The sequence below is a fragment of the Athene noctua genome, chromosome 1 (assembly GCF_965140245.1).
Source record: "Athene noctua chromosome 1, bAthNoc1.hap1.1, whole genome shotgun sequence".
In the NCBI taxonomy this organism is placed as follows: domain Eukaryota; kingdom Metazoa; phylum Chordata; class Aves; order Strigiformes; family Strigidae; genus Athene; species Athene noctua.
The window spans coordinates 85881749-85894008 of NC_134037.1; the positions used below are offsets into that span (position 1 = coordinate 85881749).

Sequence of the window (12260 nt, forward strand, 5' to 3'; positions counted from 1 at the left end):
AAATCAAGTTTCATATTTGTCTGAAGGCCATTTTTATTTTTAATGATCCTTGGTCATAATACAGGGTTAGTGGTATGGAAAAGGTATCACATAAATATTTAAAGCTGATTTTTTGCTTACTGTAACTTTTATACTCTTAGAAGAATATATTTGATTCTTTAATAAATGAGTATTTTCTCTCTCATAGCACATCCGTGTTGGATGGGAGCTCCTACTTACCACCATTGCTCGAACTATCAATGAGGTTGAGACTCAGATCCTCACAAGAGATGCCAAGGGTATCACCCAGGAACAAATGAATGACTTCAGAGCATCATTCAATCATTTTGACAGGGTACAGTACTCCTGCTTTCTCTTAACTAGCAATATTTATAGTTCCCAAAAGCAAGTTTCTTTTCATTCCAAATGTAAACATTTTTAAAAACTGCAAATGCAGTATCAATGGGCGTTTTTTAAAACAGCGAAAAAGATCAGTTAACAAAGAATCTAGAGCCTTACGAAATCATAGCATTGTACAGATATGTTAAAGATTAATTTTTAAATGTAATGCAAAATTATAGTTCTGCTAGTATGGTTAAGTATTTGCTCAAATAACAGGCAGGACTAGATAAATCCATGTTTTGGAAAATAACTTGGCCCTTTATTTTAAGGCAGTGCAGCATGATCTATGTACTTGCCAGCAGCTTCCATCTCATTAAATTTAGCTATAATCTGGATTACAGTTATTTGTTTGCTTTGAATCATAATTTGTCCCCCTAGAAATAGGTTTGTAGGGAATATACAATGTTGGGGCACTGATAGCTGTCAAGGAAAATATTTTTCTGGCTGTGTGTGGGAAATAAGAGGCTGTTTTTTTCGGTTACCTAATCATGGATGAATAAAAACTAGGAATGAAGACACTGTTGTGAAGAAACTTAACTCATGCCTCCTGTGTGTTACACAAGTATTCTTGGATAGAGGGTTAAAAAGACAGCTATTAATAGACACAACAGCAAAATGCATGCAGACAGGGATATGACATTCCCAATTGGATAATGATCTGTACACAAGTTAGCTCTGCTGGCTCTGTGCTCACATGAACCCACCTTTAAAACCAAGTTCACATTTCAGATACTGAAAAAAGATTACCATAATGCAGCAGCAGGCTATTGTCTTTTTCCCAGTACAGGTTCCTGTAGTTAGCACACTGTGCTTAAACCCCGACTTATAGTCTGTTATCACATGAGTCAGCTCCTTCAAATCATTTCAGGCTATAGCAAAATGCCACTTTCTTTTCACGGACATTATGTTTGCCCAGCTCTGCTCAAAATGGTTACCCATACCTAGGTCTATACTTGATGTGCATTGGATGCTGACAATCATGGCTTGCTAAATATTCTTTAGAATATCCTTAACTGTTTAGGGGGAAAAGCAGAATTGCCAAACCTCTGCTTTCTGAAGAAACCCACGTGCGTAGAAAAGATTAGCTACATAGGAACCAGGAACAGATTTTATGGAAAATCTGAATGTGATTCTAGTGCAGCATAATTCCTTTTTGGGTTTTCTAAGGAAGCAGAAGATAACATCACAGAATCAGAGATAAATTTCCCTGGGGTGGAAGGAAGTAGCATACCTAATGGCTTTCCCAATGCACTGGAGCAGATAACCGAGCAATTAGAGCTATTAAAAACAGACAGAGTACCAGGCCTGGATAAATTACAACCAGTATTTTAGAGACCCTTTTAAGGGAAACCAGGGACTTTTCACAAAGATTTGACAGCTCCCTAAAGATAAGGGAGCAAGGTGACTGAATCTGTCTGACACTAGATGGCCCTTTCTAGCATCCCTGTATCTTTGTAGTCCATAGATAAGTTCTCTGCCACGCTCGCAGTGAGGCTGGTTCAGTGGCTGAGGAGATACTACAGGTATCTCTTGGTGCCCCAGAAGGTCTTGAAGGGAGAAGCTAAATCCTACACCAACCCGCCCTATTGTTATGGATCTTTTGACTTTGCAGATATAGTAAGAGTTTGAGGTACCAAAGGATGCAATAGAGAAAGGCCTTAGGAAAGGATGGAAGAGGGCACTCGTGTCGCACAGCTGCAGGCAGGTTGGAGATAGGCTATGACAATAACGTGCAACACAGAAGGGCTTCCCAGCTCCTAGATCCTTACCTATCCCTGGCTGTCTCCTTTCTCCAGGCTATAATGAGTCATGGCTCAGGCAGTGTCCCGTCTGCCCTTGCTTCTGTTCCAGGAGGCCTGAGTGGCTGAGTCAGAAGTAGAAGGAGATGGAGGCTTCATCAGTTTCTATAGCCTTAACAACCTGGGCCTGGACTGCAAGTTTAGCTGCAGACCTTCCCTTCCCTCATGACAGATATAATCCAAGGGCCTTAAAAAAGATACCTGGAAGGATCATGTAAGGGAAGGACCATTTTGTATATGACCCCTTCAGTATGCTCCTTCCCCTTTAGCATCAGACATGGGAAACTGCTCTAGGACGACTTTTGCACTGACACAGTGCAACAATTATGTTCTTATTAGCATAATGCAAGCTAAAAAAAGAAAGAAGGTAAGATCTAAAACCACTCAGCCATCAAGCCAGGCTTTCTGCGGGGGACAGATAGTAGAAACACTGATAAAAGAGAAGCTTATACTGATTAAATTAAACTGTAATTTAATGGGCAGACACAACTCAATCTACACAGGCTAGAAGGAGACATTGAACAAACATGTCTGAGAGAAGCAGGCTTGTTTTTCATTTTTATATCCTTCCTATGTCCTTGCACACTCAAATATTTAGTGTTGGTAAATAAAGGAAACCCAGGGTGCCCCAGAGTTACTTCAGGGTACACAAAATAATGCTCTAAACTTGGAATTCAGATAGAGAAGGCAGTAATGGATCCTTATATCGTTTTGACTATCTTAAATAGAAATGAAAATGAAACTGGATCATCTGAACTTGAGCATTAACATGAAAAATACTGGCTTCTCCATGTCAGATAGAATTAGCAGTATATAATAATTTTGTTGCGCCTAGCAACATTTCTGAATGCCTGACATAGTTTAAACTATACACTGAAAGAATTGGACTGCTATTTGCAATGATGAATAGCCAGAAAAGTTCCCCAAAATTAATACTGTCCCTGAAGAGTAGGCTTTAAATATCTAAGCACAAACAGAATCACTTATGTATGCTATGGCTCTGACTTCTGTGGCATTTCTCCAATTTAAGACATATCTTAATGTTTGACTCAGTGTGTGTTGAGGATGTCAGCAAAATACTAAGATACAGAGTAAGCTCCCTTTCCCATTTTAAAGAATGTATTTTGGTACACATAAACCTAACAATTTTTTGTAAAGTGCTTCCAGAAACAACTTCCTTTGCTTATAAATCTGAGGAAGGAACCCCTATCTTCTTCCCCAGGAAGAATATATAAAAAAATAAAAATTTTACAGCTCATAATTCATTACGGGGCTTAATTCTGCAGTTGTTAATCCTTTGAAAGAGAGCTAAATAATTGGGTGAGTTGTTTTAAATGCCTTCTAAATCTTGAATATTTGAAAGAAAACTATTCAGCATTTTATAAGGGTTTTTTGGGGGGCGACATGCCCCAGATTTGCAAACTGCGGTGCATAAGGGGGCACCATGCATGTAAGAATTGCAAGGGCAGGAAGAGTTGTGTTTCTTTCAGTGCATCCACCAGCAGAGATGTGCTAGCACAGAAAGCATTACAAGTCATCCTTGTTAAAGGCAAGTAGCAAATACCCTATCCCTTGGGGCAAGGGGGCAGCTCTCTAGGCTCTTGTGTTTCCAACAGGCATGTACCCCACTGCTACCCCAGAGGTTATTCCTGAGGATGCTGCTGCTTACCCACTACTCCTTGCTGGAGGCTGTGCCTGAAGGCACAGTCTGGTTGTAGGTATAAATATAAATCTTTAGCAACACTGGTATGTTTCCTTCCTTAATGTGACTGCATAGACAAAAAAAGAGAAAGTGGGACACAACGTCTGCACCACAGAAGCAGTTTAGAAGTGTTCAAAATGGTGCATAGCTGAATTATGGTATGCAGACATATTGGGACACCAACACAGATACGTCGTCAGTTGCTGGTTTTGAAGTCTTTTTATGCAGAGATTCCTTTTTCAGATTCAGCATATTTAGTAACCTCAAAATAAGATTGCGAAGTATGTGATAAAATATCTGCAGCTGCTCTGCATGTAATATCCTAATGGCTGTTAACATATTCTACTATTGATTTTTGTGCAAACTACAGATTTTCAGTAGGAGCTCTGCATGCAGAACAATGGCATCATGCCACCCTATATTTTACTAACAGAAAAACAACGGCTCCCTATTAAAAGAACCACATGATCAGGTCAGTTAGCATTCAGGAAACTGAAGGACATATTTAAGAATAGATTACTTTGACTCAAAAGCTCATTTGTTTTATATGGCCACATATAAATCAGAAAGGAAAAGATTTCTGGGGACTAATAATGAAACATGAAGGGGAATTTCAGTGTTTTATTTTGTATTGGTGGGAAAAGATGAACAAGGCAAAGTTATTTATATGCTTTAAAAAACTAATTTCAGTGCTTAATGTCGGTCTGCAAACAACAAAAATAAATACAAAGAGCCATTTCCCAATGAGAAAGCCCATTCATGGGCTTGATATATGCACTGATTGCAAAATACCATTATATTATCCCATATATAGGCCATATATGGCCTATAGCCCGTATATAGGCCGTATATGATGCAGATTTTAAAAATTCACTATGAGAACGTGAGAACCTGCGACAGCACATTGCACAACTACTTGGACCCTCACTGTGGAGTCCCACTTAACCAGATGATAGTTTTAAGCTTCAGCACAACCACTGCACTCCTCTCCTCAAGAAAATGGTTTTCTTAGTAGATGTGTTAGCCTCTCTCACTCCCGTCTGCCCTTCGCTACCTGTTCCATGACTACTGCTGCCATGTGTGCCTGGTTAGGGAGCTCATGCACGCACTGACCACCCACCCTCCTTGTATGTCATGTAGCTGATAGTCCTCTACCAACACCCCGCAGAGGAGGTGGAGGGACAGGATTTGGCTCTTAGTTCCAATTTTTATATAATTTTGTTTGCAGTCACACAGTAATATCTTTGGTGTTAGAAATAAGGTAAAATGAGCTGACTCCACTCCAGGTGAGACCTGCCTTAGCCTGTCTCCAGGACAGTTTTTGAGTTTCAAGCCAGTCTAGATTAACATTTTCAGAATGATAAAATAAACAATTTTGAATGATTTATAGCGGGAATTATCCTATAAAATGGAAATATTAAAGGAAAAGAACTTCACTGTGATTATAGCTTTAAACTAAATGCAGCTTCGCTCTATCTCTTGTCATTGACTTCCCACTGTTATTTTTCATCTTCCCTTTATGGAGCTGGTGGAGGTTGATGCAGAGGGAGTCAATATAATAACAGCATGATATGTCAAAAATACATGGCGTTATGAACTTAATAAAGCACCACTTTATCCTATTAGTACAATAAATAAACCCAGTACATTTGTTAAAACTCCTATAATTTTAGTTACGCATAGCTATATAGAAATTTTAAAAAATTAATTATTCATCTAGCAGGCAAATGTGTAGCAGACAGAAAATCTTGGATCTTCTCCAAACTGTCAGTCTGCAAAATCAATAAGGGTAATAATTTTCCATCTTAGAACATCTCTTTAATTGTATTCACATTAACGCTGTCTGAAGTACACCTCTGATAGGGAATATTTTATATGAACAGAAAGAAAAAGATGAGCCAGTCTGTTTTTAAGAAGTTAGTGTGAATTTCTTGACTTGCAAACTGGAAGAAATATTGGTTCAAAACAATGATCCAGTTTGATGTGGTACTACTAGGAGCCATTTAACCTGGAATTCACTGGGGCTTTTTAAAGTGAGTTTTCAAAGCAAAACCTTACCATATAGATTATTAAAGAAGACAGATAACTGAAAATAAGTTATGTCAATTATAAATTTATTTTGGACCTAGACAAGAAGTCAATCGTTTTGTACTTCTGATCTCTTTTGAGATATGCATATTTGGTTGTTAAGGAATATTATCAGATCAAGTGTGAAGTAACAGTAAGTGAGCAGGGAAAAATGTTTTGCCAAGGTTTAGTGGTGTTTTTACTGCATCTCACATACACTGTAAGACAACAGAAAATGAAGGAAGCAAATGGCAGTTCAACAGAATAAAAGCTGGTTTATCAGCAAAAATGTTGAAAAAGCATCTGTAGAGGAAGCTCAATTTTAACTCTGCAGTTGAAGTAAGGGTCCTCTTCCACTAAGAAAAAACCTAAAGCATGAAACTGCAAAAGTTGTACTCTTTCATGTAATTCATTGCAATATGTTGACATTATGTTTCCATGAACTTCTGTAAAAACATGGTTATTAATACAAGAGTTGAATGTTCTTTACTAACCACTAACCTGATCAGTGATTTTTCTTTCTTTCCATTCACCCTCCCAAATGCATGACCTGTGATGGGATGCTAGGATGAATCTGACAATCTACATTCTGATGAATTTAAAGCCTGCCTCATCAGTCTAGGACAGGTTGGAAATGACCTGCAGGTAGAGGAAACTGAGACTGTTCTGTTTTCAGATATGCCAATGTAATAACAGCCAAAGAGATTATGGGTTTAAACTCCAAGGTATTGGTCATAATGCTTTGAAAAGATTCTGCCTCTGGGAAGACAACTGGATTAGATGGACTGTCAGCATCACTTGGAGTCATATTTTTCTATGCATTTTTCAAAGATTTTTCACGTTGTTTCTTTTACTTTGTTGGAGATGTTTTATTTGGACTCCACTAGATAGCTATGGGGAGCTCCTATGCTTTTTGCACTCAGACTTTTGCTAATTTTCCTTTCCCTGGACTCAATACAAGCTCTCTACCGCTCTCTCCTGATTTAGGATGACATAATCCTCTCCAAACCACTACATTATAACACAACACAGAGGAAACCTTTATTTACCTTCTTATTATCATGCCATTTTAATGTCTACTCAGCTCTGAGTGAGGAATGCCACAGGTATGTTATTGCCTGGAAAATGAGCAGCATCCTCTTACACAAGGTCTCCAACTGACCTCCTTCTAAGTCTTGCAAGTCTCATCCATTAAGCCAATAAGCACATCTCTCTGCTGTAGCCCAGGTCTGGACAGCCTGCAATCAGAAAGGAACTCCCTGTACTTATTTCCCATATATCAGCAGACAGCTGTCGTAGTGCACCTACCTTAGCCTTGGGGTAGAGTACTTGAAATAGTCAGTGATACACTATTTTCAGACTGTTTTTAACTATACTTTTAGTCACTACAGCATCCCACGCAGAATTTTGCACAGACATTTCATATCAGGGAGGCAGCTTGAGCATCTCCTGATTTTGACTAGTTTAGTAACAAACTTCTCTCCTTGCCCTTCTCTTTGTCTTCTCTGGTTGTGTTATCTGTACTCTTGTCTCATTCACCTCCTCTTCTCCCTTATCTCTCCCCTGACCTTTCCTAATGTTACTTTTTGTGGTCAAAATGTCTGTTTCCTGTGTGAAATATGTTAGTTACTTCTTCCTCCTTTAAAACTGATGATTCTGGTGACCTGCTTGGGCAATATCAATGAATACTGTTCATATACTGGATCCAATATGTCAATGGTCTAAACTCATCATCTCTGGAAATTACCTTGGATTCTTCAAATCTTGTCTTCTATACTCCTTACGTTGTTTTGTTCAATAGAGGAAGAATGGATTGATGGACCACGATGATTTCAGAGCTTGCTTAATTTCGATGGGTTATGATTTGGTATGAATTTTAAGAAACAATGGAAACTGATTCTGCTTATAGCTTCTAACATTAACCACAGCAACACTAAAGCTTATTTAAATTGACAGAATACTAATAATACAATTTACACTAGAGATACTAGTTTTTTGTCGTTGCTTTTTCTCTATTTGGAAATGGTTAAAAAGGAAGTTAAAAGTAAAACTAGACACTTGAAAACCATATTCTATGGTCTGCTGCATTGGTCTTTGAATTAAGGAAGCTTTAAAAGTTGAAGTTAACAGTTATTAAATTTTTTTTCCTTTCTCCTTTTTATCTGCATGAGGAAGAATGAGTTTGATGCTGTTTAATTCTCATAAACTACCTTTGGGGGCTGCATTTTCTTTCCTTCACCTATTTATTCTAAAAATTCCTCCCCAAATTCACCCTTTTTATGGAAAAAAGGGTTAACCTTAGTTGAACTGTCCTATATTTGGCATGAAATTTTCAGAATATTTTTCCCTTACTTCTTCGTTCAGCGGGTCTGCAAGTACATTGCTTCTTGGGCTATTGTTTAACCTCCCTGTGCGGTACCTAAATTAGAATGTTTTTAGGATGGGGTGGAAAATTGTTAAGTTAAAACAAGTTAAACAGGCACTGAGGGAGGGTTGGAGGGGGGAGAAGTTGCAGAAAGTTAACTGAAAGTTACATACTATGTATTTAGGACAAAGAATACATTTTTCAAAAGCACTGAGTCCTTTTTACAAATGAGGGGTGGGCATTTAGGATCCCAGATTTCATTGACACTGACATTTATGTTCCAAAGTCAGGAAGATGCTTTAAAGACTTTGTAACCACTGGTCCCTACTGGTTCATGAGACACAGGCTGCTGGCGATTGATATTACGGTGACCATTTTTTTTGTTTTGGATTCTGTGAAAGGGTGAAGCTGAGTTTGCCCGAATCATGTCTCTGGTTGACCCCAATGGGCAAGGAACCGTCACTTTCCAGTCCTTCATTGACTTCATGACCAGAGAAACGGCAGACACAGACACGGCTGAGCAAGTGATAGCTTCCTTCAGAATCCTGGCTTCAGATAAGGTCAGTCATAGTGCTGCTGGCTGTAAGGATTCAGTAGTTCTCCTATTTAGCCTTTCTTTGTTGAAAGTTTTATACAAGCCTTTCAGTAATAGTGAAGGGTTTTTTCAGTTTGTAAGACTTCAGAGAAAGCACCTGCCTTTTCTTCTTCTTTGGAACCAAGACTTGTAGCTGAAATGGGTGCAGAATTCAAGGCTTGGTCTGTATACCCTTGTCTCACAAAGAGCCAACATAAAATTAGACATCTTAGAGAAGACTTAAGACAGTTTGTCTGTATCATGGATATATTGTACCTCAGGTTATTTCCACACAACAGCCTTGATTAGAGGGGAACTCATTCTGCTTTGCATGCTGTTGTCTGGATGTTTTGGTGCAGAATTTGGCCCACTGGAACATAGCCCAGGTCAGTTGCACGAGACTACACCTAGTTGTGAGCCGCGTCGTGACCTGACAGCTCATTCAGCTGGGTGGTGCGGTGTGGTACAGCCCCGTTCTAGGAGGAGCAGGGGGAGGAGGCCTCCTCTAGTTACTGGGTTCATGGAGGAAGCTCCTGAATTTGGCACACTTTTCTCCCCACAGCCAGATCCACTGGTGAGTGAGTGGTGTATGAAGATGAAAGGGAGGATAATGGCAACACAAGAGCTTCTGGAGGAGTCAGGGCCATAAAAAGTGCTGCCAGTAAACCAATCCTGTGCTCTCCCAGAGAAAGGAGAGATCACTGTGGTATGGGTCTATTTGCCCAAGCTCGCTCTATGGATTTTTTCATTCTGGCTGCTTGTATTGATTTTGTGATCTCACTTACAGTGGACCGCATTTTGAATTCCAGGCATGTTCTCAGTAGGAATTCATGTGGAAGATGAAAGTCAAGGTCTCAGGAAAAAATGGTTTTCATTATGTTGCTATTTTAAATAATGTCAAGTCTGTTAACAGAGGGTGTCCTTCATATCATAAGTGCCAACCATTAAAAGCAGTAATGCATTTTTCATTACAAATATATTAGGACCTTGAAACTAACAGAGATCTAACTGAAAATGTGTCTGTCCTGTCACTGCAGAAGGGGCAGTAGTGCCCTTCAGAGATACGGACTAGCTATCCATGGATTACCTGTATCAGTAGCAGCGTACCCATGGCTGCACAGTGCTCGGTATCTAACATACACAGTCACATATCCTGAGACTGGATTTTGACCTCATCAGTTGGTTGGTAGGATTATCCCCTTCAACTCATCATTAGGGATGGAATTTACCAAGGAAAATATTTGGTCTCGGAATAATAGGCAAGATGTCCAAGTTTATTAGACACAGCCACAGAAAATAAATGTATTTTATTAATATATTCTTTGAAGAATACATACCAAATTTGTCAATCTTTTCTCCCCTCACAGCCTTATATCCTGGCAGACGAGTTACGTCGAGAGCTGCCTCCTGAGCAGGCTCAGTACTGCATTAAGAGAATGCCTCCATACACCGGCCCAGGTTCTGTTCCTGGGGCTCTGGATTACACCTCTTTTTCGTCAGCACTGTATGGAGAGAGTGACCTCTGATTCTGTAACTGACCGTATTCATTGTAGACACTAAAAATACCCACCTAATTGCCCAGGTTGCTTCTCAAAAGCTTTGACAAGCTGATTTAAAAATGAGTTTTACAAATACAATAGGTACCGTCAGTGTAAAGTGCTAGTAGCGAAAGTTAATAGTGTATATTAAAGTGTGCTGCTCACTAGAGGTTTTGCGTTGTTGGTTTTAGGTTGTCTGTCCAATGCAATGCTAGAAAATATAAAAAAAAAATCACAAGATTTTAACTTTGGAAATATCCATTCAGAAAATAGAATGTAAAACCTAAGAACATTGAAACTCACAGAATATTTCACCATTTACAAAATGTTTCAATGTCATATGTGCTTCTTTTACAATGTTCATGAAACTATGTTATGTCATGCTTTTTTATTTCATAGAACAATATTATTTCCCTCTAATGCTTTCTGATTTTGTATGCTTCTACTGGTGGAATTTAATAAAAGATTAAAATTCAATTTTTCAGGGAAGAAATATATCAACCAAGTAAACTACTTAATTTTGAAAATAATCCAGAATGCTATGTTTTCATCTCCTAAAGATGGTTTTATCTTATCACACAGAGTTGTAATATAGGGGGGAAAAGCTAAAAAGCTGATTAAATTGCAGATTTAGAGTTCTGTAAGCAGTACTTTTCTTTTAGGCCTTTAACTTTTACAGCTGAGGGAGTAGAACTTTTATAATCAGAAATAATATGGAAGCTAATTTCACGTGAGCTGTTTTGTTTTAAAACCCTCATTCTTGTCTGTGTTGGACAGTCTGTGTTCTTCAGTATAAGAAAGCCGGTCCCTTGTTGTATTAGTGAGCAACGTTCATCTCTACCCTGCATATTGCAAAATCCCATCTGAGCATACGTAGTGTGGTTGTCTTGCAGCTTTAACTGTTCAGTGCTCAGATTTCAGCTTGTCTTGACTTCTACTGGATCGCAGGCAGTTCTGTCTGTATTATGCTTCTGTGCGCTAGTTGTTTACTGTTTTTTTTCCATCTTGAGAAATAATAGAGAAGTAAATGCAGTAACTTTTTTACTTGAATCCTACCGACACTGAGGAAATGCAATGTAATCAAACAAAACCACTTACAAATGGTGACGTGAGCTGTGCAGCCCAGTGCTATTAAAGCAATGATGTGCCTATTAAATAAAGTCTGCTTTTCAAAACCTTATAAGACTCTGTCATTGGCAATCATCTAGTGGTTCCCTCTAAGAACTGGAAACTTTTCTGAACATTAAAGGAGGTTTCAGTCTGCTAAAAGTAGAAGTTCAAAAAAGTATATTATGCATTTCTATACACTGTGTTTGCATGAACAACAGCCGCTACATGCTGGAGGTGCAGGTGTGGCTTCATGAAGTAAGACTGAGATCAGAATGCGCAGAACAGAGTTTCCATTTACGTCACCTGAGCACAGATGCCCATAGCTTGTCAGACTCCTAGTTTAGATTGATTTCAGTGGTCTTAGGCACTAGTGCTTTTGAAGACAGCCTTAACTTTTCTGTATCTTCTTCTTCACGTGCAAAAAAGCTGAAGTTAAGCATGCAGTGATGCATCACTGGCCTTTGCTTTGAAATCTATGAATCAGAAGCATTACAAATCTGTGTGATTTCAGTCCTAAATAGGCATCCTGCAGGTAAGGTGCATGTGGTGGGAGCAATTTCAAAATGATCCCAGAGGAGACAGGCAGTGACCAAACACTTCTTCCTCCTCCATCTTGTGTACAAAGGCCAGCAGAGGACTTAAGAGAAACTAGGGCTAGAATCACATCTCCTACAGTTTATGTGCAGCCTTGTGCACAGCCAGAAGCTGCCGCTACTGCCACTGA

General features: G+C 39.0%; 1 protein-coding gene across 17 annotated transcripts in view; it reads left to right on the top strand.

The window, feature by feature from the left end:
• Window positions 1-11609, top strand: part of ACTN2 (actinin alpha 2) — a 71658-nt gene extending 60049 nt beyond the window's left edge. For 8 of the 17 annotated variants that reach the window (XM_074896801.1, XM_074896809.1, XM_074896800.1 and 5 more), the window contains 4 exons: window positions 188-334; window positions 6517-6594; window positions 8716-8874; window positions 10256-11609. In XM_074896801.1, the coding sequence (XP_074752902.1) occupies window positions 188-334; window positions 6517-6594; window positions 8716-8874; window positions 10256-10414 (543 nt within the window). In that variant the 3' untranslated portion in view covers window positions 10415-11609. Of the gene's footprint in view, window positions 1-187; window positions 335-6516; window positions 6595-7750; window positions 7817-8715; window positions 8875-10255 lie in introns of all 17 variants that reach the window. The other 9 variants (XM_074896805.1, XM_074896810.1, XM_074896804.1 and 6 more) reach the window with 3 other exon arrangements.
• Window positions 11610-12260: the final 651 nt, after the last annotated feature.